We start from the raw sequence: 27,981 nt of genomic DNA on the forward strand, positions 1-27,981 counted from the left end.
ATTAAAGTTCCTTCTGCATAAGTATTCAGCTACAACTTTTATTGCAGGGATTTCCCACTGTGACTGACAGAGGCCACCGCACACACATTGCATCCGTTCTCTAAGACACTGGCCAGGGGCTTTAGCCCTGTCCCTTGCCTTTTGCTAAGAGCAGTTTCAATCCCTGCTGCTCAACTTTCTTGGGAAAGTACAACAAAACTAGCTATCACATTTTAGATAAAAGTCCATTACCTACTGTAAAACATCAACTCACCTTCAAGAAGCTTCCATCGATGCACATGGGAAGGGAGAGAAAAGAAGATACAATTAGATTTGGTGAGCCCCCCTGGTGCTGCACACAAACCCCAGCTCAGAAAGCAGTTACAGCAGAGGAGGGGAGCAAGGGTAGGGCATCACCCTCGAACTTTGCCTAAGAGCATTCAAAGCAGTAGCACAAAGAGCCGCTGCCCTGAAAAGCAAAGAAGTGGGTGCTGCTGATTCTGCTCTCATTGCTGCAACAGGGTACAAACAGGGGCAGCTTAGGAGCCCCTGAACACCCTCCTCCCCTGTTCCTCTTCCCTAGTTGGATTTGACCTGGCGCTCTTTATTTCCCTCATTCTCCCAAAACTGGCAAATTCTGCTATGATAACCTTAACACTTCCCCTTAGATGAACAGTTGCGAAAGAAAGGAAGCCACCACATCAATTTGGGAGTAATTAATTCTATCAGTCAATGCTAGAACCACAAGGTACACACAGATCTGCCAGCGCCATTCTGTCAAGGGCTTCTTCCTCTACGGACACCACCAAGGAGGGACTTGGAGGGATGGGCAAACTGGCGTTTCCCAGCAAGGGCTGTGCTTCCAGCCAGCTGCCCATAGCACCCTTCTAGAACAACTGAGTTGTGCAGCTCCCTTGTTGTCCCTTCCCCTCCCACTAATCTGAAAGGACAACAACAGGTGGATCCTTACCTGTGAGTAACAACTCATGCAAATCACGCAGAGGAGACTACCAGAGGGCCTTGTGTTATAGAGAACAGATGCAGAAAGAACATGCAGCCGTTAATTTCACCATGCATGACAGGTTATTGATAGAGAAATGCCAGAAAGTAAAACATCCCTTCTTCTGATGTAGCAACATCCCAGCCCCATTTCAATTACTTTCATATACTTCAGCCTCTTCAGTGTTACTACAGTGTTACTGAAAGATACATTCAATTAGGATTTCATCAACAGAAAAGCCATAAAGCTTGGCAGAAACCTGTTTTCTACCATATATCAGCAATTAGACTTTGAAGAGACACTTTATCTGTCACATACCTTTCAATGTCTTGTGCTTCCTCTTCATTCTCATCTGCCAGTACTTCAGCTGCATTCTCTGCTGCTCTGGAATCAAGTGGGTCTTGCCGGCTCTGCTCCCAGAATGGGGTAAAAATGGAGACAGATTAGGAGGTGCCTGAATCTTCCTGAACAACCTGCTCTCCTGTATCAGTTGCCTAAGTGGATTCGGCATGGACTCTTTTCTTTCCCTCTTTCTCCCCCAAAAGGCTCAATCATTAGTCTAAAGATTTTGTCCTAGATGGACAGATGCTAAACAACAGAAACCACAACAGGAATTTGCAGCACAGAATTCCAGTTTGCTGCTCTACTGGCGCCAGGCAAACTGGACTTGGACTATGTGCAGTCTGTCACTCAATGCTATAGAACTATAAGGAACACACAGATCTGCCAGTACCATCCTGGCAAGGGCTTCTCCCTCTATGGACGCCACCAAGAAAGGACTTGGAGGGATGGGCAAGCTGGAGCTTCTCAGCAAGGGCTGTGGATCCTCACCTCTGCGTTGTCATCCTCACAAGTCGGAAGACGCAGGAGACATGCCAACCATGCACTAGAGGGAGCAGAACCAGAAGAACATGCAGCTGTCAATTTCACAAAGCACAGAGGGCTCCCACAACATAAAATTGCAAAAATAGAAATAACCCCTCATTCTGATTTGGCAACATCCCAACCCAGAAACACAGTCAGTGAAAGAGCTTTTATGTACTGCAAGCACTACAGTGTATCTCAAAGCATAACGTAAGAGAAAGTCAGTAATGACTTCCTGATTGGAGAAGAAAGGTTCCTCCGTGATTTTGTGGGTTTTTAGAGTTTTCTTTCTGTTACTTCTCTTCCAGACAGGCCACTACGTGTCAAGTCAGAATTCTCCAGGCTGAATCAAGTAGAACTGAGAAGTGTGGCAAAAACCTGATTCTATCATGTATCAGAAATTACACTTTGTAGAGACACTTCACCAGTCACATACTCATCGTTATGTCTTGGTTCCTCTTCACTGTCACTTGCCCGAAGCTCAGCTGAATTCTCTGTGTTGCTGGAGCCAAGTGGGTGCTGCTGGCTGTGCTCCTGGTCCTGCACCTGTGAGCTGTCACCCTCCCTCACTGAAGGACTAGCAGGACCTGCTGGCCATGCACTAGAGCGAACCAGAAAGAACATGCAGCCATTTGAACATGGAGCCAATAATCTCACTGCAGACAGAGAGTTACCAACATGTAATACCTATTCTGATTAAGCAAAATCCCAGCCCAGCACCACAACTGTTCCCCGAGCCACAATGTACTGCAAGCATTTCAGCATATATCATGCCACACTGTAACAAATATTAAACCGTGACATCATGAAAAGAAAAGAAAGGTTTCAGCTGGATTTTGCTATGTGTCTTTTTGGGTTCTTTTGCTTACTTCTCTGCCAGACAGGCCACTATATTGCAGGTCTGAAGTTTCTGCACCGACTTCAGCAGAACCCAGAATCTTGGAAAAACCTGTTCCTACTCTATATCAGAAATTAAAATTTAGAGAGATATTTTACACTCACATACCCACTATCTCCTGGTTCCTCTTCATCATGGGTTGTCAGTGGACCAGCTGAATTCTCTGACGGTCTGGAAAGATGTGAGTCCTGCTGGTTCTGCTCCCTGGACTGCAGTGGGGTAAAAATGAAAACAGAGTAGGAACCACTCAAAACAACTCTATCCTGCTTCCCTCTATCAGTTCCCTGATTGGATTTGGGCTAGAAGCTTTTCTTTTGCTTGTTAGCCCCAAAAAGGGCAACTTCTGCAGTCCCAGCCCTAAACACTTCATGTTGGATGAACAGCTGCTGAAGAATGGAAACCAAAACAGAAATTTGTGTGTAAAGAATTCCAGTTTGCTACTCTATTTCTCTATCCAGGCAAATTGGACATGGACTATGTGAAATCTGCTACTTCATGCTAGAACTACAAAGAACACAGAGATCTGACAGTGTCATGCTGGCAGGGATTTCTCCCTCTATAGACATCACCAAGAAGGGACTTGGAGGGATGGGCAAGTTGGAGCTTCCCAGCAAGGGCTGTGCTTCCAGGCAGCTGCCCATAGCACCCATCTAAAACAACTGAGTTGTGGAGCTCCCCTTTTGTCCCTTTTCCTCCCACAAACCACAAAGGACAAGAACATGTGGATCCTCACCTCTGAGTCCTCATCTGACCAATATGGAGGATCAAAATCAAATAGATAGTAACTAGAGAGAGGAGAACCACAAGAAAAAACAGCCATTAATTTCACTGGACATCAAGGGTTACTAACAGAGAAAACACTGGTACTTAAAACATCCCCTCTTCTGATTAAGCAACATCCCAGCCCAGAAACACAGTCATTCCAAGATTTTTTGTGGACGGTGTGCCCAGCCATCCTCTTCCATTGGATGTTAGATGGACAGCTCCTAAGAAGCTAAGGCTTCACAAACAGACAAGAAAGGCTTCTGCTGGATTTTGCTGGGCTTATTTTAATTCTCTTCCAGGTAGGCCACTAGATGCCAGGTCTGAAGTATTTGCACAGAGTTAGGCGGAACCCAAAAGCTTGGCAAAAACCTCTTTTGACCACTTATCTGAAATTAGAGTTTTGATAGACACTTTCGCTCTCACATACCCATCATATGCTCTAGGTTCCTCTTCATCATTCCTTGCCAGTGGCTCGGCTGGATTCTCTGATGCTCTGGGAAGATGTGGCTGCTGCTGGCTCTGCTGCTTGTCCTGAAATGGGGTAGAAATGGAACCACCACTTAGGAACCACCTGAACGCTGTACTTCCTGCGTCCCTATTTCCGTTCCCTAATTGGATTTGGAATGGAGCTATTTCTTTCTCTCTTTCTCCCCCAAACTGGCAATTTCACCTGTGATAGCCTGAACACTACTTATTATCTATATGAACAGCTGCTGAAGAGGGAAATACCCTGTACCCAGCCCTGCTCTTGCATTTGGTGCATGTGGAGCTGGGTCATGCAAATTCTGCTGTAAACTTTGGGGCCTTTTCTTTGCCAAAGTTCAGGAACAACCCCGTCAGGATATAACTCCCGTGCTATGTTTGCTGCATGTTTCTGTTTTGCACAGCAGCAGTGGCAACCCAAATTTGAGCAGATACACTGCACTGTGGGCTGGACCCAAGCATATTCTTACCAAATAGTAGGGGAAATGAAAAAGTACCAAATGTGACCCTTTTAAAGACTTCTTGGAATAAGAAACCAAATTATTGTGTACCCCAGTCAGCCACACTTGCATTTTACACCTCAGTGACAGAGGTACCTTAAACTGATGTTGCAGCTAAAACACTTCTTCCTTGGGAAGTCAAAGACTTCCTGTGCTCTCCTTTAAATCACAGAAGGAACAACCTCTTAGGCTGCTCACCCACTCTCTGCAAGCACTTCTCAGGCATGCTGATGTGTTCATGAGCATGTTAGGGGCTGACTGGGAACTGCTGACTAAACTGTGGCAAATCAGAGCCATCATTCAACGTTTGAGGCCAGGGTACTCGGTAAGATTTCAGAAGACAGGCAAGAAAACTAATTTGAATGCAAGATGGAGAGGAGTGTGCCAGTCATTACTTACCACAGGAGACTCATCATCACTGATAGTGATGACTTCAGGCTCACAAGAGTCACGTGTGGGATCTATGACTTCTCCACCAGCTGAAAAGAGAGAACATTAGAACCATGGTCAGAGATTGCAGAGGAATGCAATGGGCTGCCACTGTAGAACAGGCTGTGGCTGGATTCCCCGTGCCCTCAGGTTCAGGAATGTGTCTGACATTTCACTCAAGCTTTGCCCTCAACAGTGCACAGGGAGCAGGGCAGACCCTGTGCAAAACAAGCGGAAGGGCAGCTGAGCTCCTCACAGGTTCTATTGGATGACTACAGATGACAGGGCGTTCACATCAACAGGTGATTCATTTCATATAGAACAAACTAAACCAAACAAACCACAGCAATTTTACTAATTTTCTGGCACCATGCTGTAGATTGGTTCCTTGAAGGATGGGACAAAGCTAATGACAGGTTTTCCTCGTCTCCATCCAGCTTCGGAGATCTCAAACTCAGCTTGCCACCCTCCACTGTGGCAGCTGCAGTGACTGCCAGCTCATCAGAACACACGTTCAGGTGTTTGAGCAGCACTGGAGGACCTTTCCTACACAGCTCATCTCCCACTTGCAGCCACTAAGAGCAGCAATAACAAGCAGCAGCAATAATGATCTCAGTCACAAACCAAAACCGTGTTCAGAAGGCTTGCTGTTTAGGGATGCCATACCAGGAGCTTCCCCAATCCCAAGGTTTCCCTTCCTCCCCAGTAAAGGGCCTAGAAACTGGCAAAAGCACATGGCCAGATGGTCTTCCACCCTCCAGAAGCCGCTTCTGTTCTTACCAGGCTCAGAAGCAGGTGTGCCACTTTCCTCAAGGTCTGTTGGCTCCGTCTGCGAAGTTCCACCTACGCTGGAGGGCAGCAGCCGGCTCCGTTTCCGAGCTGGTCTGGAATCAACTGCTCCTCCACGGCGCTTTCGCTGACGCTGACAGGGAACAAAGCCTTAGCATTTTCTCTGCCACTAATATTAACATGGCCCTTGGGCTTTGCAACACCAATGGCAGCACACAAGGATTCAGAAAACACTCCTGCAAAGGCTGGAATACACACCAAATGCTGCTATGGGCCATTCCCACCCCACTACATCACATCAGGGAAAAGACAGCACCCCTGATCTCTGACAAGCCACCTCCCCGAGAAAGAGCCTGTCCCAATGGCTTGAAAATGAGGACACCAGTTCCCAATTCCAGCAGGTTGCTGCTCACACCATAAGCATTTCTGCACTACTGCTAACACCCACAGAGATCCAAAACCTTCCCAATTCCAGAACATCAAGTACATGAAGATTTCAAAGACTTCTGTTCCTCTGCATTTGCTACAAACTCTTGAAATGCTTTCTAGGCCTACCCTGGAAAACGCTTCAAGAATCAGATTTGCATGGAGTTGCAATGTACTTACTGAACTCATGGTGTTTGGTGATCAAAAACAACCACCAAAATAAGCGGGACAAACTCCAAAAAAGGAATGCCAGGGATGTGATCAATCCCTTCGGTTCCTTTAGGCAGCCCACTGCAGATTTTTCGGCGTGACAGAAAACTGCTCTTCCAAACCTATCATAAAAGTAGAGGCGAGATTATCCATTTGGATTGCCAGTTTTCTTGAACACTCCCATGCCCTAAGACTCCCATTCCCAAGTCTCCAGTTCCTGTCCAAAGCTAGAGGCGAAGTCCATGACTCTGGTACTTGAGCCCACCTGCAGCCCATCCTGCAGCCCAGCCCAGCCCCTCAGCATCAGAAGCCTTTCCAAGAATTGTCTGCACTCACCTGTACGGTCAGTCCAGAGTTTGGCTCGCAAAAGTCAGCAAATCGCTCTCTAATCCCTTGTGGGATGGAGAAGAGGGATGCTCTGCGTCTGCTGCGCAGCAGAGAATCCCTCAACTGGCTCAACAGACTCCGTGCCAACAGAACATGGAACCAGGAGTGCCCCTGGCAACCGGTGGCAACGTTCCATGCCCAGGGAGCTGATGGCCGCAGTGCTCACCCACGGAGTTCCAGAAGGCCATGGAGGCAGCTCAGCCATCGCCTGCTGCTGCTGCCGCCCCCCAGGTCAGGGCGCTCAGGGCCCTGCCCAGCCCGGCCTGGAGCGGCCCATGGACAGGGCAGCCACAGCTTCTCTGGGCAGCCCGTTCCAATGTCTCACCGCCCCCTCAGCTCTGCCAAACACCCGATCCCAATCTCCCCTTCTCGTCTGAAGCCCTTCCCCTTCCCCATGGCTCTCTGCCCCCTTTGGGCACCGCAAGGCCGCAGTGAGGCCTCCCCGCTCCCGGCTGCTCCCCAGGCGGGACAGCCCCGGCTCTCCCAGCCTGGCCAGGGGACAGGTGCTCCAGGCCCCCACACCTCCCTACGGCTCCTCCGGCCCTGCTCCACAGGCACATCCTGCTGGGCTGGGCACAGCTGGGCACAGCTGGGCACAGCTCCGCACGTGGGGCAGGGCAGGGGCAGAGCAGGGGCAGAGCTGCACCTCCCGCGCCCTCAGCCTGAGCAAGCCGAGCATCACTGGAGCCTTTCTGCGGCTAAAGAAACCCCATCACACCACACCTCCCCAAGTCAGAAAGAAATGTAAACCCTTCCTTAACCCTCCTCCTTCTGGTCTATTAGTCTGTTGCTGTTTTAAATCTTATCCGAGTGTTTGAACTTTAACCCTAATAAACAGCCATTAAAAAAGAATCAAAATTTGTTTGGTTTTTTCCCAGACTGTGGGAACTCTAACAATTCAGATCATTATTTCAAGTCTTTGAAGTCTTGACGTTTTCAGGGGTCCAATGCTCCTCTACCAGCGTTTCCCAGCAGCACTGAGGAGTTTTGCTTTGCTCCCGGGGACAGCACCTTCCTCCTGAGGCCCTGCTCCACTACGGAAGGTGACAGAGCAGAAGAAGCAGAATTAGTATTCACTTTTCCTTCTAGCCACTCTGCCTCGGGACCTGTGTTCAGAAGGAAGGGCTGTGGCTCCTGAGAGCAGCAGGGAACCCATCTCAGCCCTGCCAGGTTCAGGGCTGCTCCTCCGCCCCTGGTCCCGTTGGGTGCTCTGGGGTGTGGGGAGAATGGTGGAAATTGATCCGGGGCTCTGGAGAGCACAAGGATATGTTCAGCTCCGGCTCTACATGAGGAGGCTCATTTCTTACAAAAGTTTCTCTGTTCTTGCAATTCATCCTTTTGGGTATTTGACAACATGCTGGGTGTTGAAGAATGGGTAGGGATGACTTTTCCATTTTTTGAAAAATCCAAAATGAGATTTAATACTTTATATAAAAATGTAAAAACACTATAGCAATCCCTAATATACATTTAATAGATGAATATTTAAGCACCTTGTATGAATCTGAAAGCACCGATTATGAGAAATGAACAATTCAAATATGCTGTCTTTCTGGTCTGGCCTTCAAAGCTCAAAAAACCCCATTTCTAGTATGCCTACAGATCAATGATAGAATCAGCTGTTTGGGGATTTTTCCCTTTGTGGGGTATGCGCCATATACTCTTCAGAGGAATTTGCACAGGAGTCATTCTTTTGCTATCTGTAGTCTGGAAAACATATCCCTGCCTTTCTTCATGTGGCTTTGTTAAAAACTGCCCTCTTCAACACAGCAGGGCTGGGTCATTTGTGGTAATACTTTTTGCATACATTCAGCTTTCTACCTCCACAGAGGTCTTAAATTAAATCGAAAGTATAAGGAGGAGGAATCCTGACACTGAAAATGTCAGTGAGGTTCCTGCATCACTGGGGCAAGCAGGTGTGAATGTGTGTACCTGTGCATCCTCTGGGAGAATCAAATTAACGCATCTCACACTCTATTTTCCTGAACTGCACCGGGTGATCTGATAATATTGTAGCTGGCAGAGGTGTGGGTCAGAAGAGGAGAGAAAGATCTTTGTTTTGCACTTGGAAACAAACTTATCCATAAAACTGCAGCTTTCTAAGACTTGCTGTGGATTGCAGAAATAAGGTGACACCTAGATCCAGAAATGTTCGTTTAAAAATATTCCAGACTTTTTCCCCACCCATTAAATGAGGACACCTAACGCATTGCTTTACTGTGCCAGTTTTGGAACACTGTCATTAGCATTCAGCTGCAGTGCAAAAGACAATGCACTAACCTGAGCTGAGCTTCAGTCATTAAGCACATATTTCTATTTCCTATAGCTGTGTCTGACATAAAATATTAGTTATTTTGCCCCTGTATGTTGGAAGCAGCAGTAATTAGTGCATAGACAGCATACCCGGTAAAGCAAAACAAGGAAAATGTAGGGGCTAAAATTAGCATAGCAAGAATTTCAGGTATTTAAGGTTGGGAAGCAACCTTAACTGTTATGGGTCAAATAATCTCACAGCTTTCATAGGTCTCTTTCCAAAAGAGCACACGAATATTAGAGCCTGTGTTTTCCAAGAGAAAATGAGTGACATTATTCCCACATTACCAAGGGGGAAAAACAAGGGTGAAAGAGCTTCACATAGCCAAGGCATGGCACATTCCTGTGCTGGGGACAGGGACAGCAGCCATCCAAGGCTCACTCCTGTTTTGCTCTGTAGGTTTCATGCCCAGGAAAACACATTTCAGGCCTGAAGTCTGGCAAGTGAGACAGAAAATGGGGAAAATTGTAACAGCTGATCATCTTTTTAGAGGCTAATAGTGGGATAATGTTAACTCCTCTCCTTGCATTGTTTAAATTGATCTAAGTGATTTATTATAAAAATATCCTCAGCACCTTTATCTATTTTGAAAATTCAAGTATTTTCTTAAATTCACTATGAGAAGACTGCAGAGAAGGGTACTTCTTTACTCATGTAATTTCTGATTAAATGAAAGCTACAAGAAAAGAAAATTAAGTTGCTTTCAGTTTTACTCTTTGTATAGAATCTTAATATATTATTGACTTAGAAAATTGAATTTTTGTTTAATGATAGTTGTAGTAAGCTGAAACTTGCTAAGCACAAGCTACTGAACTGAAACCTTGATGGCCAGGTAGTTTAAGTGCAGGTCTGAGCATGGAAAGTTCAGAGGTTTTCTTCATTTTATTAGAGGCATGTGAGTAACACTAGACATATAGACAGATAAATGCATGATATCTAGGTTTCAATTTTGTATAAAAAAACGGTAATAAAACCACAGGAACTTAGACTGAGATTGTACACAAGGAATTTATTATGACAGGCAAATGGTCCAAGGCAAAAGCACTGAAAGTAGTACTTGATCATGCTTAAAGGAAAATGTGCTTTTCCTTCTGCTGACAGCTATGCACCAAGACCAAAATTAATATTAATGCTTAAACTCTTCAGTTACTTTTTGCTAATAAATGCTTTCCTGGATCAATACTTTCTAAAAATTATATATATATATATATATATATATATATATATATACACACACTGAAAGGGTTAATTACTAACTCTATACCAAAATTTTAAAAGAAAATTGCCTCAGTTTATGGTGTTGAGCCATACTAACATCTGTTTAAACCTATTATTAAATCAGCTGAGTGACATTTCATTTCAGGTTACTTAAACTTACTTGACCATAAATGGTTTCTTTAAATGCTGTTTTCAATGAGAATACCTGACATTGCATGTCACCTAGGAATACAGCTTTTAGAGAGTCATTTCTGCTTACTGTCATTGCATCCACCAAGTAGCTAAAAGTCTAGCAAAAATAAGAAACAGAAGACAGTGGTCTAAAATTTATTGCCATCTTGTAATTAAATAATTTTATTTGTGTCTTTTGAAGGATTATCTTTGAGTAATTTTGACCACTCGTAGTTTTCATTAATAGCAAAAATTAAAAGATGGCTTTATCAGAATAATAGCAACATTTAACCTTTTTTCGTTTAGATCAAGCCACATAAAAATTAGGGGGCACAATGAACCTACTAGGAATGTCCCTTGTTAATTACTACCCCTGCCTAAATATGGCAATAAGATCTATTGAAATACGGCTGAAGAAGCAGATAGATAACACAATAAAGAGAAAAATGAAAACCCAAAAATAAGGATACATGTCCACACAGATAACTAACTTTTAACAAGGCTTGGTCATCTGTTTCCTGTTATAAGGTTACTTTTTCCAACATTACAGGCTACAAGGGAAACATAAAAGAAGACTGTCAATGGGAAATCATGACTATGCTAGGACAGCATTTTGCTCACCCTATAGTGGTCCCAATGGGCCAGACAAATGAAAAACACAAATAATATTTAGATATGTACCTTGGACATCAAGATAACTCCTTGCATAACTAGCTGCCAGAACATCAGTCTGGCAGGACCACACTGTCTAGTCACCTTGTTTAGGCAATTTTAGGCTCTATTAATTCCATATCATTTATGTATACAGAAACATAGGGTAAAGTAACATACCTAAAAATTAATTGAGTTCATCTTTCTAGAGAAAAGTACATGCCACAATTTATCAATTTAATCTGTGATGAATTAGGTATTATGTCTTGCTGCAAATCTTGGGTTTTTATGGGTTTTTTTTCATCTGCTTCTCTTCAATTTTCAATAAGCATCAGTTCATCTGAAGTATAGCTCAGGCTTCAGTATTCATAGTAAGATAACTCCATCCTTGGACATGAGAAAGATTTTATTCTCCTGAGAGGAAACCAGAGCCCATTGATGCCAATAGCAACAAGCTTACACCAGTATCACCTCTCTTTAAGAAATCCTGTTTTGCCTGTTAAAAAAAAAATTATCTTTTATTCAGTAGCACACATGTTTCCTATTGCACATCCCAAATGTATTATCTCTTTTCAGGTAGATCAAAAAACTATTACAGACTATTGATACAGATACTGTAAAAAATGTGAAGCATATAAGAGCACAGAATTCTGCTCTGCCGAAAGCTCAGTATTATTGCGTAGTATCAAACCATGCCAAATATTCAACAGCACCATAATAAAAACATTGATATTGCTACCCACTGCCTGGAGCAGAGAGGTGTGAAAACCCTTACTGTAAACAGCATCACAGTTTCCAACAGGTTCCTCACCTTGACAAGTTCTTCCTTCAGACAAGAAGGTCATAAAGAGAAATCTGCTCACTCCAGAAAAGTAATTTAACATGACTAATGTTCCGATTGACATACCACTAATTTAGAAACTAAATTCCCATTGGGCAAGTATTGCAGAAGACTCTGGAGACAACTGGTTTTGCCATGTATTTTGCATTTGCCATATATTCTTCAAAACTCAAGTTCCTCCTGTAACCACAAATAGTTGCAGAAAAAGTATTTTATCATTATCTATGGAAGAACTCAGGCTAAAGGTAGGAATTCGCTCCTACTTGCTCACTTTTATGCTTTTTAAATAAGTGGGTAGCATTCCATGTGTTCACATTTTAAAAACCCCAAGTATTTAGATATTTTAGATATCTAAGTTTCATGAATATTTAAATATTTTTGATCCTTTTTTTCCTCCAATACTTATTCTTTGTAATTCAGTTAGTCATTTCTTGAAGCCATGTTCACAGTTTTCAAATTTCAGATTATTTAAATTGAAACATGGCAGAATTCACAGATGTGCAAAACACCTAAACATGTAAAAATCTCATTAGGAGCTACCTTCCATTGTGTTATTGTCAACAGGTGATTTAAAATTAGGGGGGAATGGAACACAGGAGAATGCTTATTTTCATTTTAGAGCAGCTTAACCACGATGAGCTTTTCAAATGGTTCCACACTGCAATTTTTGTCAAATTTTAAACTGAATATACAATTAATAAGATGATGTATGTAGACACATGAACTGCTCTTAAATATTTCTTCTGGACAGCAAGTTTATTATGAATAGGAATGAACACACTTCTATTGCCAATGCAACAGTGAAAGATCCATTTACTAACACCATGTCTAGCTCCCACTTTCTGGTCAATGGATAATGAAGAGTTTGGTTTCTTTAAACCAAATGTCAAATGCTTGGTTACAGAATCCTTGCATAATATTTAAAGGTAATTCTGAACTCTTTAAAAATTATTGGAAAAGTATAATACATTTTTAATAAGCAGATTGAGGCCCAAAGTATTCTGATGAACTTTTATTAAAAATAATCTTCCTACAGTAGTATGGAATTCTTTAGCAAAGACAGGCCACCACGTGTTGCACAGCCATCTTCAGTAACACAGTAAATTTGATCTTCTCTGTTCCTCTGGTGATCAGCACTGCTGGCTGACAACTGCTCTGCTTATGAGCACAAATGCTGTTTTGACCATGAGTGCAATTTCCAAGCAGCCAAGACACAGCTTTACTGAAAAGGAAATCACCTTTCCTTCAACAAAGCCAGTTTTTTGTAAAGTTTTACAGATGGATATAATTCCATGCACAGTCATTAGATCCAGAAAGTTCTCAGTATGAGAACCGAAAGTTGCTTAATGACACATTACAAGTTGATTTGTGATGCTCTGCATGCAGTTTGCTTTTTAGGACTTTGGGGGCTGCTTCCCTTTCCAAAGACAATGTGTTCAAGATGTGGGATGTCTGCTTCCCAGCTCTGCCTCTATCTGCTGGATGTCATTATGCACTGAAGATTTATGTTCAGCTTCAAATTGAATGCAAGTTTCATACTCTAAGCAGGGATGCCCACAAACATATTGTTCTTTGGAGAGCAGCTCTCTGGCTCCATAGATATAACTTGGACAGAGTAGTTATGTTCTTCTGCAGCCCATGCCCGATCCAGATCGACAAGTCCCATACACTGCTTTCCTAAAATGAGAGCAAGGGAGAGCACAGAAACTCAAAATGTAGAAACAATATCAGAAACATGCACGTAAATATTCAATGTTAGGAAAACACATCAGTAATCCATCTAAAAAATAAGTTCCAAATATACTTTAAAAAACATCTTAATCTGGTTTATGTTCCAAATCACATCTGTGACTTCTAACCCTCATTTAGCAAAGACCTTGAAGAGATTATTAACTCTTTATATATAAAGAAAGGCACAACTATTTAAAACTATTCTCAAAACTTAGAGAAAAAAGCATGCTTTAGTGTAAATGGGATGAAGAAAAATGCCTAGGTTACCCCTTAGCCCTCTCAATTGCCAGACTTCTACTCCCTTTATAACCGTAGCTGTTTCCCTCCTGTACTTTCACCTAAAATCTGAAAATCTCTGGTTATTGAACATAAACAATAGACTAAAATACCAAAAAGTGATCTAGTGTAATTGATATGAGACATATTACTATAACTACTTATAAAGAAACATACTAAATTGGTAATGCAAAATACGCTTATTTTAGATTTACCTGCAGAAAAAAACCAGGAAGGATAGAGGGGTTTTTTCTGCTTAGAAGTTTTTTATTATGATACAGCCATGACAAGATGATGGGACCATTTGTCTTTACTTATCTACTCATTATAATTTATTATTATGTTCTGAAAAACAGAATTGACTTGTCAGATTGTATTTTCAGCAGCTTGAAACTCTATTGCCAGGAAAATTTAATGCTACTTTGAAATGTTTTATCATTAGTAGTTACAGTCTCAAGTCAACAGGGCACAATCCTGCTTCAGTCTCAGACAGAATAATCCTGCCTCTTCCCTTGTTCCCGACAGAATTCTATAGTTAAATGTATTTGGAGCCTGAGGTGAAGAGACAGAAGCACATCCTGTTTGCCTTTGGAATTGGAGTCTGGCATTCCAAACTTCTACTACTACTACAAACTACTACTTCCCTGAATATATAAAGAGCTTTTGTGCCTGTATCATTACCAGACCTGTTATGCACCCTGGTCAGGTGCCTCTAGAAGTTTTGGGCAGGTGGCACCAACACACCCTGCAGTATCCTTGTATTTCAGAGCAGCTGGTACACATCACAACTGAATGCAGGGCTGAGTCCAGACTACTCTGTCTGTCCACAGTGAGCCCACGGCCAGAACTATCTTCTCCTTCTCAGCTGCATTCCTTAGTTACAAAAGAATTTCACTACTTTGAACTCACTATTATGACACTTGGACTCAGTTCTGTTGGTAGCTTGAGATTTGAGAGAGGTAGTAATTGGGTTGGAGACAATTTAAAGATACAATAGTAAGAGAGGGCCTGAAAAATATCTTTCCAACTCAGTCCTGTATGGATTTGTATGTTGTAGGGAGAAATCACTAATTTATATAACCAACCAGACAGAAGTCTGCAAATTACATTTTGTAGCCCTATCCTCCCACATTTGTGGTTTCATAGAAAACCACCTTCTGTGGTTGGTTGAACAAAATGGCCACTGACTCCAATATTATTATTATAAGTGTACATACTGTCAGGGCAAAACACTTTGAAGTTGCATTTGTGAAAAAAAACCCTGAAGTTTCAGACACTGAGAACAGACAAAAGTTACAATCTCTCAAAAAAAATTTTTGGGTCCTCTTTCAATTTTCAGCCCACAGCATGGGGTCCAACACTAGTAAGTGAATTTTAAAATTTGTTTTTCAAATATTGTGATGATGACAAAAGAAACTGACAAATTTACTATCAGCTTTTATACAAGATCTCTGTTATTTTCTTTTTGTGCAGCAAGTATAAGAAATACTTTCACTCAAATTCAAGTGAAATACTTTCACTCAATTCAAATTAAGCTTCTTAAAAAATTTATGCTTATTAGCTAGTACTGCTTTAATATACTTTGTAAATGTTTCTTCTCAGCCAAAAAAGCAGACTTATTTCTAAGCAGACTTTGAGTTCCTACCCCCTTCTGTCTTTTCTGACCTGGAAGCTAGTTTACAGCTTCCATCAAAATAATAATACCAGACAGTAAAATTTGAACTGTCACTTTAATATTGATGATTCTGGAAGAAGAAATCGTTTCTATAGCAAGAAGGGAACAGCAAGATATGAAATGTGACAAAACTTAAAATTTTCAACTGTTATCTGAAGACATCTACTTAATGTCCTATTCATAAATGTCCTATTTCTTCCTTTATGCATCAAGGTAAAACCATTACTGGGATGGTTTATACCACAGCTGCAGAAATTCATACCAATTAGCCTGCGTTCAGGTGGAAGCTGAACAGCTGTCTGATCTGCAAATCTGCAAAGGATCATGTGCTCCTATAAAAAAGACAAAAAAAAAAAGGAGATTCATCAAGAAAAATCAGATTAAATACTTACGTATACCAGAAATGCTATCACATTGAAGACAGTATTTCTAAACAAATTCACTTGTATGGAAATCCCAATTTTTATACTGCAAACATGTGTGTAAGTCAAGAGTTTGTAATCACTGTCTCATTTCTCCTCATAAGTATTTGTTTCTTGCTAAACTTCCTAATTCTTTGCAGTAGTCGAATGGGATGCAATGTATACAAGACAGCATTCTTCAAAGACATCCTGCAGACTAATTTTGCCTTCAATAACTGATGAGCAACACAGCCATCTTTTAGCAGAGTTATAATAGGGCAGCCTCCCTGCATCAATAAGCAGCAGAGACAAAATTCTTTAACAGTTGATTTGAACATTTCTCCAAAGCAGTGATTTTGAATGCCAGGATAGGCTGGTGGGTCAAACTTCCTCTGCCCTGCCAAATCCAATCAGATCCTGAAGGCAAAAAATACCTGGCTGTGAATAGGAAAGTTTCCTCCAACAAAAGGAGCACAATTTACTTTCAAACTACCCCTGTTCCATTAAAATTTTCTGCAGACACTTCAATAGAAGAATTTCTCCCTGCCCACTCAGCCAGGGTGCAGGGGAGGGTGCAGCAGCAGAGCCCCATCCTCACTTGCCTCCAAAGCCCACCACTCATGCCAGCACAATGGCTCCTCAAAGACCAGCCAAGCCAAGGAAGGCCGGTTGGCCAGGTGGTGAGAGCAAGAGCCTTGCAGGTGTGGCAGTGGAATTGCTGCTCTGATGACAGCTGTGCTTTGTGGGACAGCTGCAATACTCAGTACAGAGCAGAGTAAATCAGTACCATTTTAGAATCACACAACGTTCCCAAGTCTCCCGCAATGTTATGGGGAGGAAACAGAAATGGGCAACAACAAAGTGCTCTCCTAAGCAAAGTTTCCAGAGCTACAGCTCTGAAACAAGGACATGTGTCTTGCATTAAAAAAAAATAAAATTTTATTCTTGCCTGACATAAAATTATGATTTTAAAGGTTCTGTTCTTGTAACAGGTGGAGAGAGTAACTTCGCCTAAGGATACTTCAGGTTCTTCCAGTATCCTGAAGTAAGGATACTTACTCCAGCTTTTTTTAGAGGGCCATGAACATCCAAACCTTCACTCCACAAAAAACCTTCATATTAAATCAAGATGGCAATTCCCCCAGTACACTCCACTCCATTCATAAATAGACACCTGACCACAAAAAAAATTTCCCGTATATTATAAAATGAAATATTATATACTTGATACAGAAATATCATTCATTTAAATATATTTATAATATCTTGATGCAAGGGTATTTGTTCCCTAGTACAGTGCATTGACATGAAGGTTTCCAGCTCACAGCTTCATAAAAAAATTCGGAAGCAAAATAAGAACATGCCATAACACATTTAGGGCTTTAAACATGTTACACCCAGTCAGTTCAGTTCAAATGTGGCTACTCCTGTAGTACAACAGAGGTGAAAATGTTAAACCCAGATGTGACCACTGAAGAACAGAGAAGAATGGGTGCCATGGACTATGCGGCCGCTGTTAGGAGAGAAGCAGCAGTGACAGGCAGCTTGGGGAGAAAAAGAAGGATTTATAGGAGAGGGAGAAGACCCATGTTAGCACACAACTCCTCACCAGTCTTCAGGCACCTGATAAAACTTGGCTCTTTGCAACAGTAAGTTCCCAGCTCTTTGGACCAGACCAGAGCCAAGGTAAGTCTTGCCACTTAACCTGAAAATCTGGACTGACTCCAATCCTTGGCTTCTTACAGTATGATCCAAAAAGATAAACTAGAATCTGTTATGACTACATTGTTTCTCCTTGACACAATGATTACATTGTCATATTCTCTGTTGGATGAAATAAAAAAAAAAACATTTCTAAAGTAATAATTAGAAACTTCCCAAAGAGTGTGCATACAGAGTTAACTTGTTTACTAGAACACCCATCTGTTCAATTCCTATTAAATTTCCAAAGCTGTATTTGCAAATTTATACAGTTCTGCTTTACAATTCTCCTTGTGTCTTGACCAAGTCTCAAAATGTACTATAGTAAAAATCTACAGCTACATAACCTTATTCCTTGCAACTATAAACAGATGAATTACAGCATAATGTTATCATCAAAAAAATTTTGGAAATGCCAGACTTCTGGATGTCTTTTTAGATCTCACTAAAATGAAAGATAAGAGAAATTAATTTAAAATGGGAAGCGGAGTGGGTGACACAGACAATGTCTGGCTAACACATGGCAACTGTGGCTGCTAGCCAATAACCTGTAAGAATTTATTAATATGAAATATAAAAAACACATATAGCTAGCTGCATAACAGAAGTTATTTATAACTAGGATTATTTGAGGCACCAACCAGCCTAGACCAATTGTATAGACTCTCTGTTACTAAGAACAGCAATATTTTTCAGCCTTATCTTTGACTCCTGTGCCCTCCTGCAACACAAATAATAAAATTCTGAAGCTTCTGCAATATTGACAGATCCCGTGATTTAAATCTCCATGGTTTAACACATTAAGAAGAAATTCACCGAGTTGCAATGAGATTATACACACTATCCTAATCTAGGCATCCTTGACTCTATAATTGATACCACCTCTCTCTGTATTGTCAGCAGGTTTAATAATGCTAGTGAATAATTTTTTTCTGAACTGAAACCTGAGTTCTTTGAGATTATGTCACAGAGATGCTGAAAGGAACATTAATCATGGGAAAAAATAATGGCAGCTCCAAATCCATCATCTGGCTTTTGGCATCTCAATCTTTGGGCATTTATTACCTGATAACTGAACTTCCCTTACAAGACGGCTGGAGATTTTCTGAGTTTTTAAAACTCCCTCTAATTTAGGGATTAAAAAAGGATAATCTCTATTTTCCTGCCACATACATTATCCTTGCCCTGCTCACTGTTTCCAAAAGCATTTGGATATTAGAAATACCTCCTTCATTTCCGTATTTCTATTACAAAGAATTATTCTGCACTTTCAGAAATCACTTCCCTATTGTAAAAGAGTCCTGTCTAGGATTTGAGCTGTAAATTTACATAACCTTGCTTCTCTCAAAAGGAAACATGTTCTTTCCATGCCCCATTAAGTGCCTTTAACCTTCACATTTTGGGCTGCTCATCACTAACTAGTTTAAACTCTCAAGACAAAACTTAACAGACCAGTACCAGTTTTCTGCTGCCCACCTCTCTGCTCTTGTCCTTTTTGACTCTCCTGTCATCCTTCAATCTGTCAGATCTGTATTCTTCACTGATAATTTCTCCTGAGTTCCTCTCAGATTATCTTCACAGACCCCAGCTGCTCAGGGTCAAAACACACTTTAATATTTTAAAAATAATTTCGAACAACATATTTAAAACTGTATAAAATATAAATACTGTATTAAATTCTCGCTGATCTGTTTAAGATCTTCCCATTTACTATATCCAATGTTTTAGACATAAATTAGAGGGAGGACTCTAATGTTAATTACAACAGTTGTATTTAACACCTAAACAAATTGGTATCCTGTAATTTTTAGCTGATACACATTTAAGTACCTTAGGAATGGCTCACTTATACATTATGACAAAAAAGGGTTTTTTTTGGTGGAGAAACAATTTAATTTTATTGAGGAAAAAAGCCTTTAAAATGGACAGTGAAGAGAAAACACAATGGTACCTGCATAGATAATGAACATTTCACTAACACATGCCCCTCCTTACAATTAGAAGATAACCACGTATATTTCATTTGATAAGAAGACCCACTGAAATGCAGGAGACTGCACATAAACATCTTCCCTCTGTCCTTTTACATACCTTGTAAGACAAAATTTCTTTGAACTGATGACTGAAAAAAAAATAATAGATCAATTATTGGAATTGTGAAAATGTGAAAACAGCAAAGGTGGAAAACAGAAGCAATCATTATATACTTGAACACATTTAAAAAAACCCAGCAACATCTGTTTAGAAAGGCTTTAAAAAATACCAAAACCCATTACAGTTCCAGTTTTCCTAGTATTAATAAAATTTTGCTCTTTAAATTATTAAAAATTCTAACAGATACTTACTGTGGTTTTCTTATTGTCGCACAAACACTTTACATATATTTAATAATACACACATTTTGTTTGTGTCACAAAGCTAAAGGGTCTCAACAATGGAATTGAGTACAGAACACAGCCATTATGGGATACAGCCAGGCTATCATGTTTTATGGTCATATAACATAAGGAAAAAAAGAAAAAGCAAATCCTAAAATGTAGCTCAAGACCAGGTTGATAGTTTCATAGACTTATGAGGTTAGATTGAAAATTTCAGCAAACACTAACATTTTTTTAGCATCCACAGCAACAAAGGTTTTCTAAGTGATAACTTCCAGTCTTGTGGTCTAAAAATGTAGCTGGTGAAAAGTTAAACATTAACCAGCCAATTTTAAAACAAATCTACTGAGAAAAATGATATGCCTGTTAATTTTAGAAGGCCTGGAATTTTATTGCCTCTTCTTTAGAAGACTTATTTGTTTTATTGTGTCACAAGAGAAAACAAAAGAGACAGTAGTATCAAATTGACTAAGGAAAAACAGTTATAAGTTACAAAGTTATAAGTTATAAAGGATTGCTTTCTAGTGCCAGAACACTTTAATATTATAGAAAAGTATGAGAAATACTTCACATGAATGCATAATATCTCTTTAGATTTGTTGATACCTTTTTAAACTGCATGTTTCAGTTTCTTATTTTAGCAAATATATACTTAAGTCATTGATGTAATTCCTGGTAGAATTAAATCTAATTAATCTTGGACATCCAACATGCAAAGTTCAGTTTTATGAACACAAAAAAAAAAAAAAACAAAGCCAAGCAAAACACAACCCTTTTCCTCCACCTAGTTCTGACTCAGAAGGCTGTTTAACCGCTTATCTTCTGCAACTTTATGCTTATCTTTTACATTTTATTTGTATCAAAGGCATTAAAATTCTTAAGGATGAGATATATTAGTATCTCCCACAAGGCAGATTTGAAGACAAAATATGTACACAATCCATTGAAAAAGTATTAAAAATATGAACTAAAACACAGGAGAGCTTATCTGCTTGGGAATAAATCAAAGGAGTCCTACAAGCAGTAAACTGTGGTATAAAGCAGACCCATTTCTTTAAACTGACTGCTTACATCTTCCTCCAACATTAAAATGTCAATTCACCTTCTTAGAGTAATTTCCATGAGTTTTCTATGAACTTTGTGATTAAGGCAGAAGGTCTGCATATAAGATACTGTTTCTACTATGTATTTCTCATACTTTTCTATAATATCAAGTCTGTGGCAGCACATCTCTCTCTCTCAGGATTTTTCATAGAGGTTCATAGAGAGATAGAAAGAGAAAACAATTTCTATTTCTGCTCCTTGTTTTTCTCACGTGGAATATGCTTGGAGAATTGTTTACCTGGAGTGAGTGCTTGATTGGATTCTGGTGAGGATTTGCACCTGATGGCAAATCCAATCCACCTTTGTCTGGACTCGAGAGAGAGGGTCACGAGTCGTGTGAGAGATATAGTTAGAACAAGTAGGTTTGTAGTTTTTAGTATCTTCCTTTATATAGTATATTAATGTATTTTAGCATAATTATAATAAAGAAATCATTCAGCCTTCTGAATTGAGTCAAACATCATAATCTCTTCCCACTGGGTTTGCCTGCATTTACAACAAAACTTGTGAAACATGAATAGATAAATCCAGGAATTACCAATCTGCCTGTGAGGCTGGGTCGACAAGCAGGAGGAAACAGTTTTCTTGTAAGTGTGAATCAGTTTAGCCTAGTCACTCTCATTGACCCTCAAATTATTAATTCTAGACTCTTCTCGGATTTTATTCCCTCACTTAAATTGATATTTTAAGGTTTATCTTGCAAGCTTTAGTTTACCTTCGAGGATATTTGAACTTGACAGTATTTTGAATGAAGCCGTAGCAGCAGGGGGAGATGACAAAGGCTGCCCGCGCCCTGAGGCAGTGCTCCATCACCATGTCTGTGGCCACCCCGCAGGCGTGCAGGGCCACCTACAAAACAACCAAGCAAACAAGAAAACTCATCAATAGAACATTCTAAGCACAATCCAGCATTTTTTGGTTGGCGGAGTTAATTAAATACACGAAGTTTTTGCAACTAAAGCTGATACACCAAAGGCCTGGTCCTCAATTCTCCAGTTTTTCATTCCCCTCCTTTATATCTATGTTGAGGAAAATTTATTTCATGAACAAAGAATAAACACTGAAGAAGGGTCACTCACCAAAAGCACTCAGAAGGCAGGTGCACTTCATTGTGATATCAAATAAACTAAAAACAAATCTCCAGAAAAATACTAGTTGTGGAACACATAATAACAGAAAAACTATGTGGCGATTTGTCAAAAGTTTTCAAGCAAAAAGAACTTAGAAATACAAAGAACTATGTCAAAACTGGATTTCAACTAAGCAGTAAGAGAAGAAACAGGTATACCTGAAGGTCACATCTAAAGAAAAAATTATGCATAAATTTAGATAATTTGATTTTCAAGTACTGAGTAAAACCTATAGGAAACAAACACTGGAGCTGGGGGAGGCATCAAATACAATTTACCTTCCTTTAATTTTTTTTCCCTCTCCTTATTCTTTTATTTCTTTTTCTTAGTGAGGGGCTCTTCAACTAAAATAACATTTGATCACAACTACCTGTGAGCACTGACGTGTCTGGGCAAAACACAGGCTCCACCCAAATTCTTTTTGCTCTCTTATAGAAAAGCAAATGACTGCAGTACTCAATATACCGCAGGGGAAGGCAGGCAGCTCTCTCCTATCTATACCTGGGATGCCAAATGCACCACTGGAATGGGGCATTACCTTCTCTGCCTCCTCCCAAAAAGTAGGCCTGGTGCATACTTAAACTAAGGATATTTTTGAGGCACATTGCTGATCTTATGCAGCAGTGTGGATTTATAAAACTACATTGTTTGCTTTGCTTTTTGTTCACTATACGTTTAGAGAAGAGGTTTAAGACTGCAGAGCTCAGATTTCAGGGTTCAAAGCTTGTTTTTCAAGGTAGAGCAATTGGGAAGCTAAAAATTTTGCTCTCAGATATAGATTAAAACAAAGTCTTTTTTGTTTCCAGTCTGCTTGCTGTAAGCTCAGCTGAGGAGACCATTAATCATCAAATGAACTGTAATTGCACACAGATGGAAACAAATACTCTTGTCTCAGGCAGAACACTAAAAAATTAACATGAAAATAATTGCACAATGAAATTTTCTGCTCATATGAACTTAACAACAAAAATAAACTAGTTTAACATCAGAAATAGATTCTTAATATCACAGCTATCTGATTATCATGGAATGCAATTATAGTTACTTCCTCATCTATCCAAGTGGAAAACGAAGCTCCCTGCTTTGCTTGCAGAAAAAGAGACCTTAAAACAGCAGCAGATAAATCAGTAGCTTTGCTGAGCCTGTATGACCTGTTACTCCAAATGATTTCTTCTTTGGCTTTCTGAAAACCCATTTAGTTAAGAAAAAATCCCAAATAAAATTAAAGACAAAGCTTTCTCTGTATACCCTATATATTGAACTCACTATCTAAAACAAAATAAAATATGAAGACTAATGCAGATATTTGGTAATGAAGGGCTGGAAAAGAATTTCCAAGTGGACTCTTCTGACATATACTTCAGTATCTCCCTTGTCACAAACTTGAAAGAGAGAATATAATACTTTTTTTATTAAATAAAAACTCCACAGGGTTAACATTGTATTAACCTTTAAAATGGGCCCCCAGAAATCAAGACAGGAATTCCAATGACCACAAAATTGGAGACTCACTTCATAAAACAATTATTAAGCATTTCACACACACAACTAAGGGTATTATGAATGAAATCCTGTATTTTGAAATAGCTCTCTAGTTCACCCACTGAGATTTACTGACAGTGTAGTACAGAAAATAAAGCTAGAGAATTGGAAATCTACACTTGGAAGGATTGGGCTAAAATCATTTATTCTCTCCTCTTTCTCCTACACTAAATTTCTTTTCTTTCTTAAATAAACCAACCAAACAGTTAAACAGCACTGTTCATGTACCATACACCTTCAGCATTATCTATCCCCAGCTACAGACAAAACAGGCTTTTAGATGGATGATTTAAAGAACAGTCAGTCTTGCATGGAAAGCTTGCACCTTGCCATGGAGGTTCATATTCTATTAACAGCAGGAGAAAATAGATGACAGGAATATTTACAGAACTACAAAACACTATTTATGCCTTACTCTTCACTAGAGCTGAAAAATTCTAGACAGGACATTAATCTCATTTACTTTCACAGTCTGTAAGGACATACAGAATTTTATTCCCTCATGTATATCAGTTGTTTTAGGAATAATTAATCAGACACTGAAGTTTGGAAGTAGAAAAGTTATCACCACTTACCCCAATGTTAAAAGATCCATTAAAGTAGTCCAAATTTGCTTGAATGAACCAAATGTTGTTTAAACCTAGTTCATCACTTCTGTCTTTAGCACGGATCAGAGACAACTCCTTATTTTCTATGAGTATCACCTAGATTCCAAACATAGGAGAAAGTAAGGCAAAATAATACTGAGAAATCAAAGTACAACATTACCAAGCAGAAAACTTTGTAGTTTGTTGAGAAAACCTCTGAATCACTTGTGGCAGAGTCTGAGAGCTACAAAATGATTAGCTGGAAACCCAGGAACAATCAAAGGTATTTAATACTTGCCAATATTAATAAGCTTGAAAATATTTCCTATTTTCCTATAACTTTTGTCTTCTCTGGAAAGCACCACACACATTTGGAGACTATGCTAAAAAATGTGCATGTTTCAAACCTAAGTCCTCTGCTGAGACAACTGCGACTTCTATGTGTTCATTCTACGTACACATTTAAGATAGTTACCAGAAATCTTTTTATTGAGGATTTACCTGACATGATGGCATCATATAAGCAAGAACAATTCCAACATGGCCCTGTGAAAACACAAACAAACAACAAAATCTGAGTCACTTTTCAACACTGAAAAGGGAACACTCCTTGTTGTACACTCATTATGTGATGAGCATTCCCATACCAATGAGAGAACCTTTGAAAGCAGCTAAAATTTCAGCATTTGCACTTCTGCTTTGCTTTGTGGCAGCAACCACCCAGCACTGCAAAGACGAAAGCTGAAAGAAAATGCACCACGTAAACAAAAATATACATTACCCCTCCACTGCAAAAATCCACAATCAAATCTCCAGATTTCGCGAGCTTTGTCACTGCTGCTACCAAATTATTCAGCTGCTGCTGCTTCCTGAGAGCCCGGTCTCTAGACATCTTTCCTGAGGATGACAGAGAAAATGCCTAAGTAGTGATCAGTTCTCAAAACTGACAATATTATATGGGTAACTGCAAAGCACTGCAAATACCATTTATAGCTGAGATTAAAAATGACTGGAACACTTGCACATCTTAATCCACTTCAAGCTAAATTCATATATAACATATTTAATATTTGGTAGAACCGTCTCCAAAATGAACTTTCTAGTTGTTGCTGATAACATATCCTTAGGAACAAACTCATATAAACTTAATGTAAAGCAATCAAACTCCTGTAAGCTCTGGCCTAATTCTCCAATCCTGTAATTCATGCCCAGAGACAGAATTCAAACATATTCACAATAAAGTTGACAAAATAAATCCTCATTTGCTGTATATACACTATCCTTTAGCATTTTGGTTTTAAAACTTTTACTCTTTCTACTATCAATTTTTACTTTTCATACTAACCAGCCCTATTTATTTAAATTACTGCATGTGCAAGAAGACACTTCTCAAAGTGATTATTTCTACATAGCAAAGACTGGCTTTCCATCACATCTGTAAAAACCAGAACTGGAAAAACTATTAATTTCTTTCAAATGTGCTTACAAAAGTCCAACAGAGTTTCTTCGGATATAGCGAATTTGTTGAGTCAGCACTCATGGATTTGTAAGGCTGTGTTTTGTCTCAGTGGGGCTGAGTGCTGACAGACCTATTAAAGACTCCTTTTGCTTGTTCAGAAAGCAGAGTTTGACACAGATATCGACAGCTTATCTTCACAATAAGAAAAAAGTACTGCAATGACTCTTTAGTATTAAGTACAACTCCTGAACACGTCATCAAATTTTCATACTGTGCAAAATCAGCAAATAGATTCTAGGATTCCTAAAAATTAAAAAGTAAAATAGTCACAGGTTTCATCAGCAAAAACAGATCCACTACTTAGTACTCAGTTAGTCTACTTCATGAGTATTAAATTATTAAGAAAAATAATTTTTTAAGAATTAGCCTATAATCTTCCAAAACTCTGGCAATTAACTCTTCATGGTCAGCAACTAACAAGATTCATCCTCCTTTACTGTGCAGGCAGTAAGTAGTAAATACTTCCTTGAAAGATGGATAAAATCAAGCTTGAATCAATAGGACTTTTGCCTGCTCTACCTCTGTATTTTGAGCTTGGTAGCCAGAATTACAGAAATACAGCAAGCTGTGATGTGACCTGCAGAGAATGTTAGTTAGCACGGCTAACTAGTCCTTCATTACAGCAAACAGGAAATAAATTCAACCAAAACTTCTGCATCTAAAAATATGACAGTCCACTTTGCATTTCACAAGCTGTGATAGTAAGCAATGTTAATTGCTGTCTTCAAGAACAGTAAGAAAAAAAAGTAGTTTGAAATTTAATCCTATAAGGCAAAATCTTAAAAACTTGATATTTTTATACAATACACTGAAAGGCGCCCATAAAATGATTTTCTTCCTTCATTGAGAACCCAACCAACAGATTGCCATACAGTCCCAGAAAAATTAATTTTCAATAAATGGTCACAACAAAAATATTTTATTTGGTTTCACAAATCCAACATTACTGTTAATTCAGCCATGTCAAGCAGAACGTTAAAGTTTCTGTGCATTCAAAGGTCTTGCACTTTGGCACAAATAAATATTAACTTTTCAGAAGGCAAAGCCTCCTTTATTTTTGTATTATCTTGGTCAGCATTCAAGTTCTTATAATCATTTAGTCCTCAAGTAATTTTTCCATATTTCTCAAGTTAAACTTGAAAAGTTACTAAAGTACCCTTAAAAAAAAACATAAATCACCCCATACATCACCTCTAAGAATTTAACCCTATTCAACTTCCAACTCCTACCACAGTACATCTGCACATGCAGCTACCAACACAGACATACAATACTGAGAAATCAAAGTACAACATTACCAAGTAGAAAACTTTGTAGTTTGTTGAGAAAACCTCTGAATCACTTGTGGCAGAGTCTGAGATCTACAAAATGATTAGCTGGAAACCCAGGAAGAATCAAAGGCATTTAACTGTAGTATGCAGTATGGGCATTCTCCTATTTCATACAGTAGAGTTGCATACTTCTATTGTTTCAGCAAAAGTATCTTTTTCATTTTACATAAGCCTTGGTTAACTAATTCAAATGATAACATGATTCAACTTTTAATGAAAATTCAGGGGTATTCATTGCTATACTGTTTAAGTACAGCAAAAAGGTTCAGGAACTACAAAACAACAGATAACGTTTTACTGTTATATACTAAACTGAACAAGTTTTTCTGAAACCATTGCTTTTTTAAATGGTAGTTCCTTGACCATTCATGAAATTCTAATTATTTCCTAACACCCACAATATCTTCTGCTAAACACTTTTTGATACCTGTTGGCAGGTAGAGGGTGTTATTTGCTTCTTTGTTGTGGGGGTTGCTGTATTTTTGTGTTATGGGCTGGTGTTTTTGTGTCTACACAGAGTATTAGTCACATTAATACAGTGGTTCAGTGATTCCCATACAACCACTAGAAAAAGCAGAACTCAAAAAAGATGTAAGGAATCCAGCTCAGCTGACATTTATTTACAAAGAAATACTTTTAATAGTCAAAAATAATACTGACAAACCTTATTCCAATGAAATC

The 27,981-nt window shown here is 39.4% G+C and overlaps 1 protein-coding gene across 11 annotated transcripts in view; it reads right to left on the minus strand.

Moving 5' to 3' along the window:
• Window positions 1-10,033: 10,033 nt before the first annotated feature.
• The window catches only part of GSTCD (glutathione S-transferase C-terminal domain containing), a 49,772-nt gene continuing 31,824 nt past the window's right edge, over window positions 10,034-27,981 (minus strand). For 9 of the 11 annotated variants that reach the window (XM_085578131.1, XM_085578128.1, XM_085578125.1 and 6 more), the window contains 7 exons: window positions 25,232-25,347; window positions 24,952-24,996; window positions 24,439-24,567; window positions 21,907-22,040; window positions 19,801-19,831; window positions 15,870-15,939; window positions 10,034-13,602 (listed from right to left, as the gene is read on the minus strand). In XM_085578131.1, coding sequence (XP_085434257.1) covers window positions 13,466-13,602; window positions 15,870-15,939; window positions 19,801-19,831; window positions 21,907-22,040; window positions 24,439-24,567; window positions 24,952-24,996; window positions 25,232-25,347 — 662 coding nt within the window. In that variant the 3' untranslated portion in view covers window positions 10,034-13,465. Of the gene's footprint in view, window positions 13,603-15,869; window positions 15,940-17,067; window positions 17,183-19,800; window positions 19,832-21,906; window positions 22,041-24,438; window positions 24,568-24,951; window positions 24,997-25,231; window positions 25,348-27,981 lie in introns of all 11 variants that reach the window. The other 2 variants (XR_014954862.1, XR_014954860.1) reach the window with 1 other exon arrangement.

Source organism: Lonchura striata, chromosome 4 (assembly GCF_050655825.1).
Source record: "Lonchura striata isolate lonStrDom1 chromosome 4, ASM5065582v1, whole genome shotgun sequence".
NCBI lineage: Eukaryota > Metazoa > Chordata > Aves > Passeriformes > Estrildidae > Lonchura > Lonchura striata.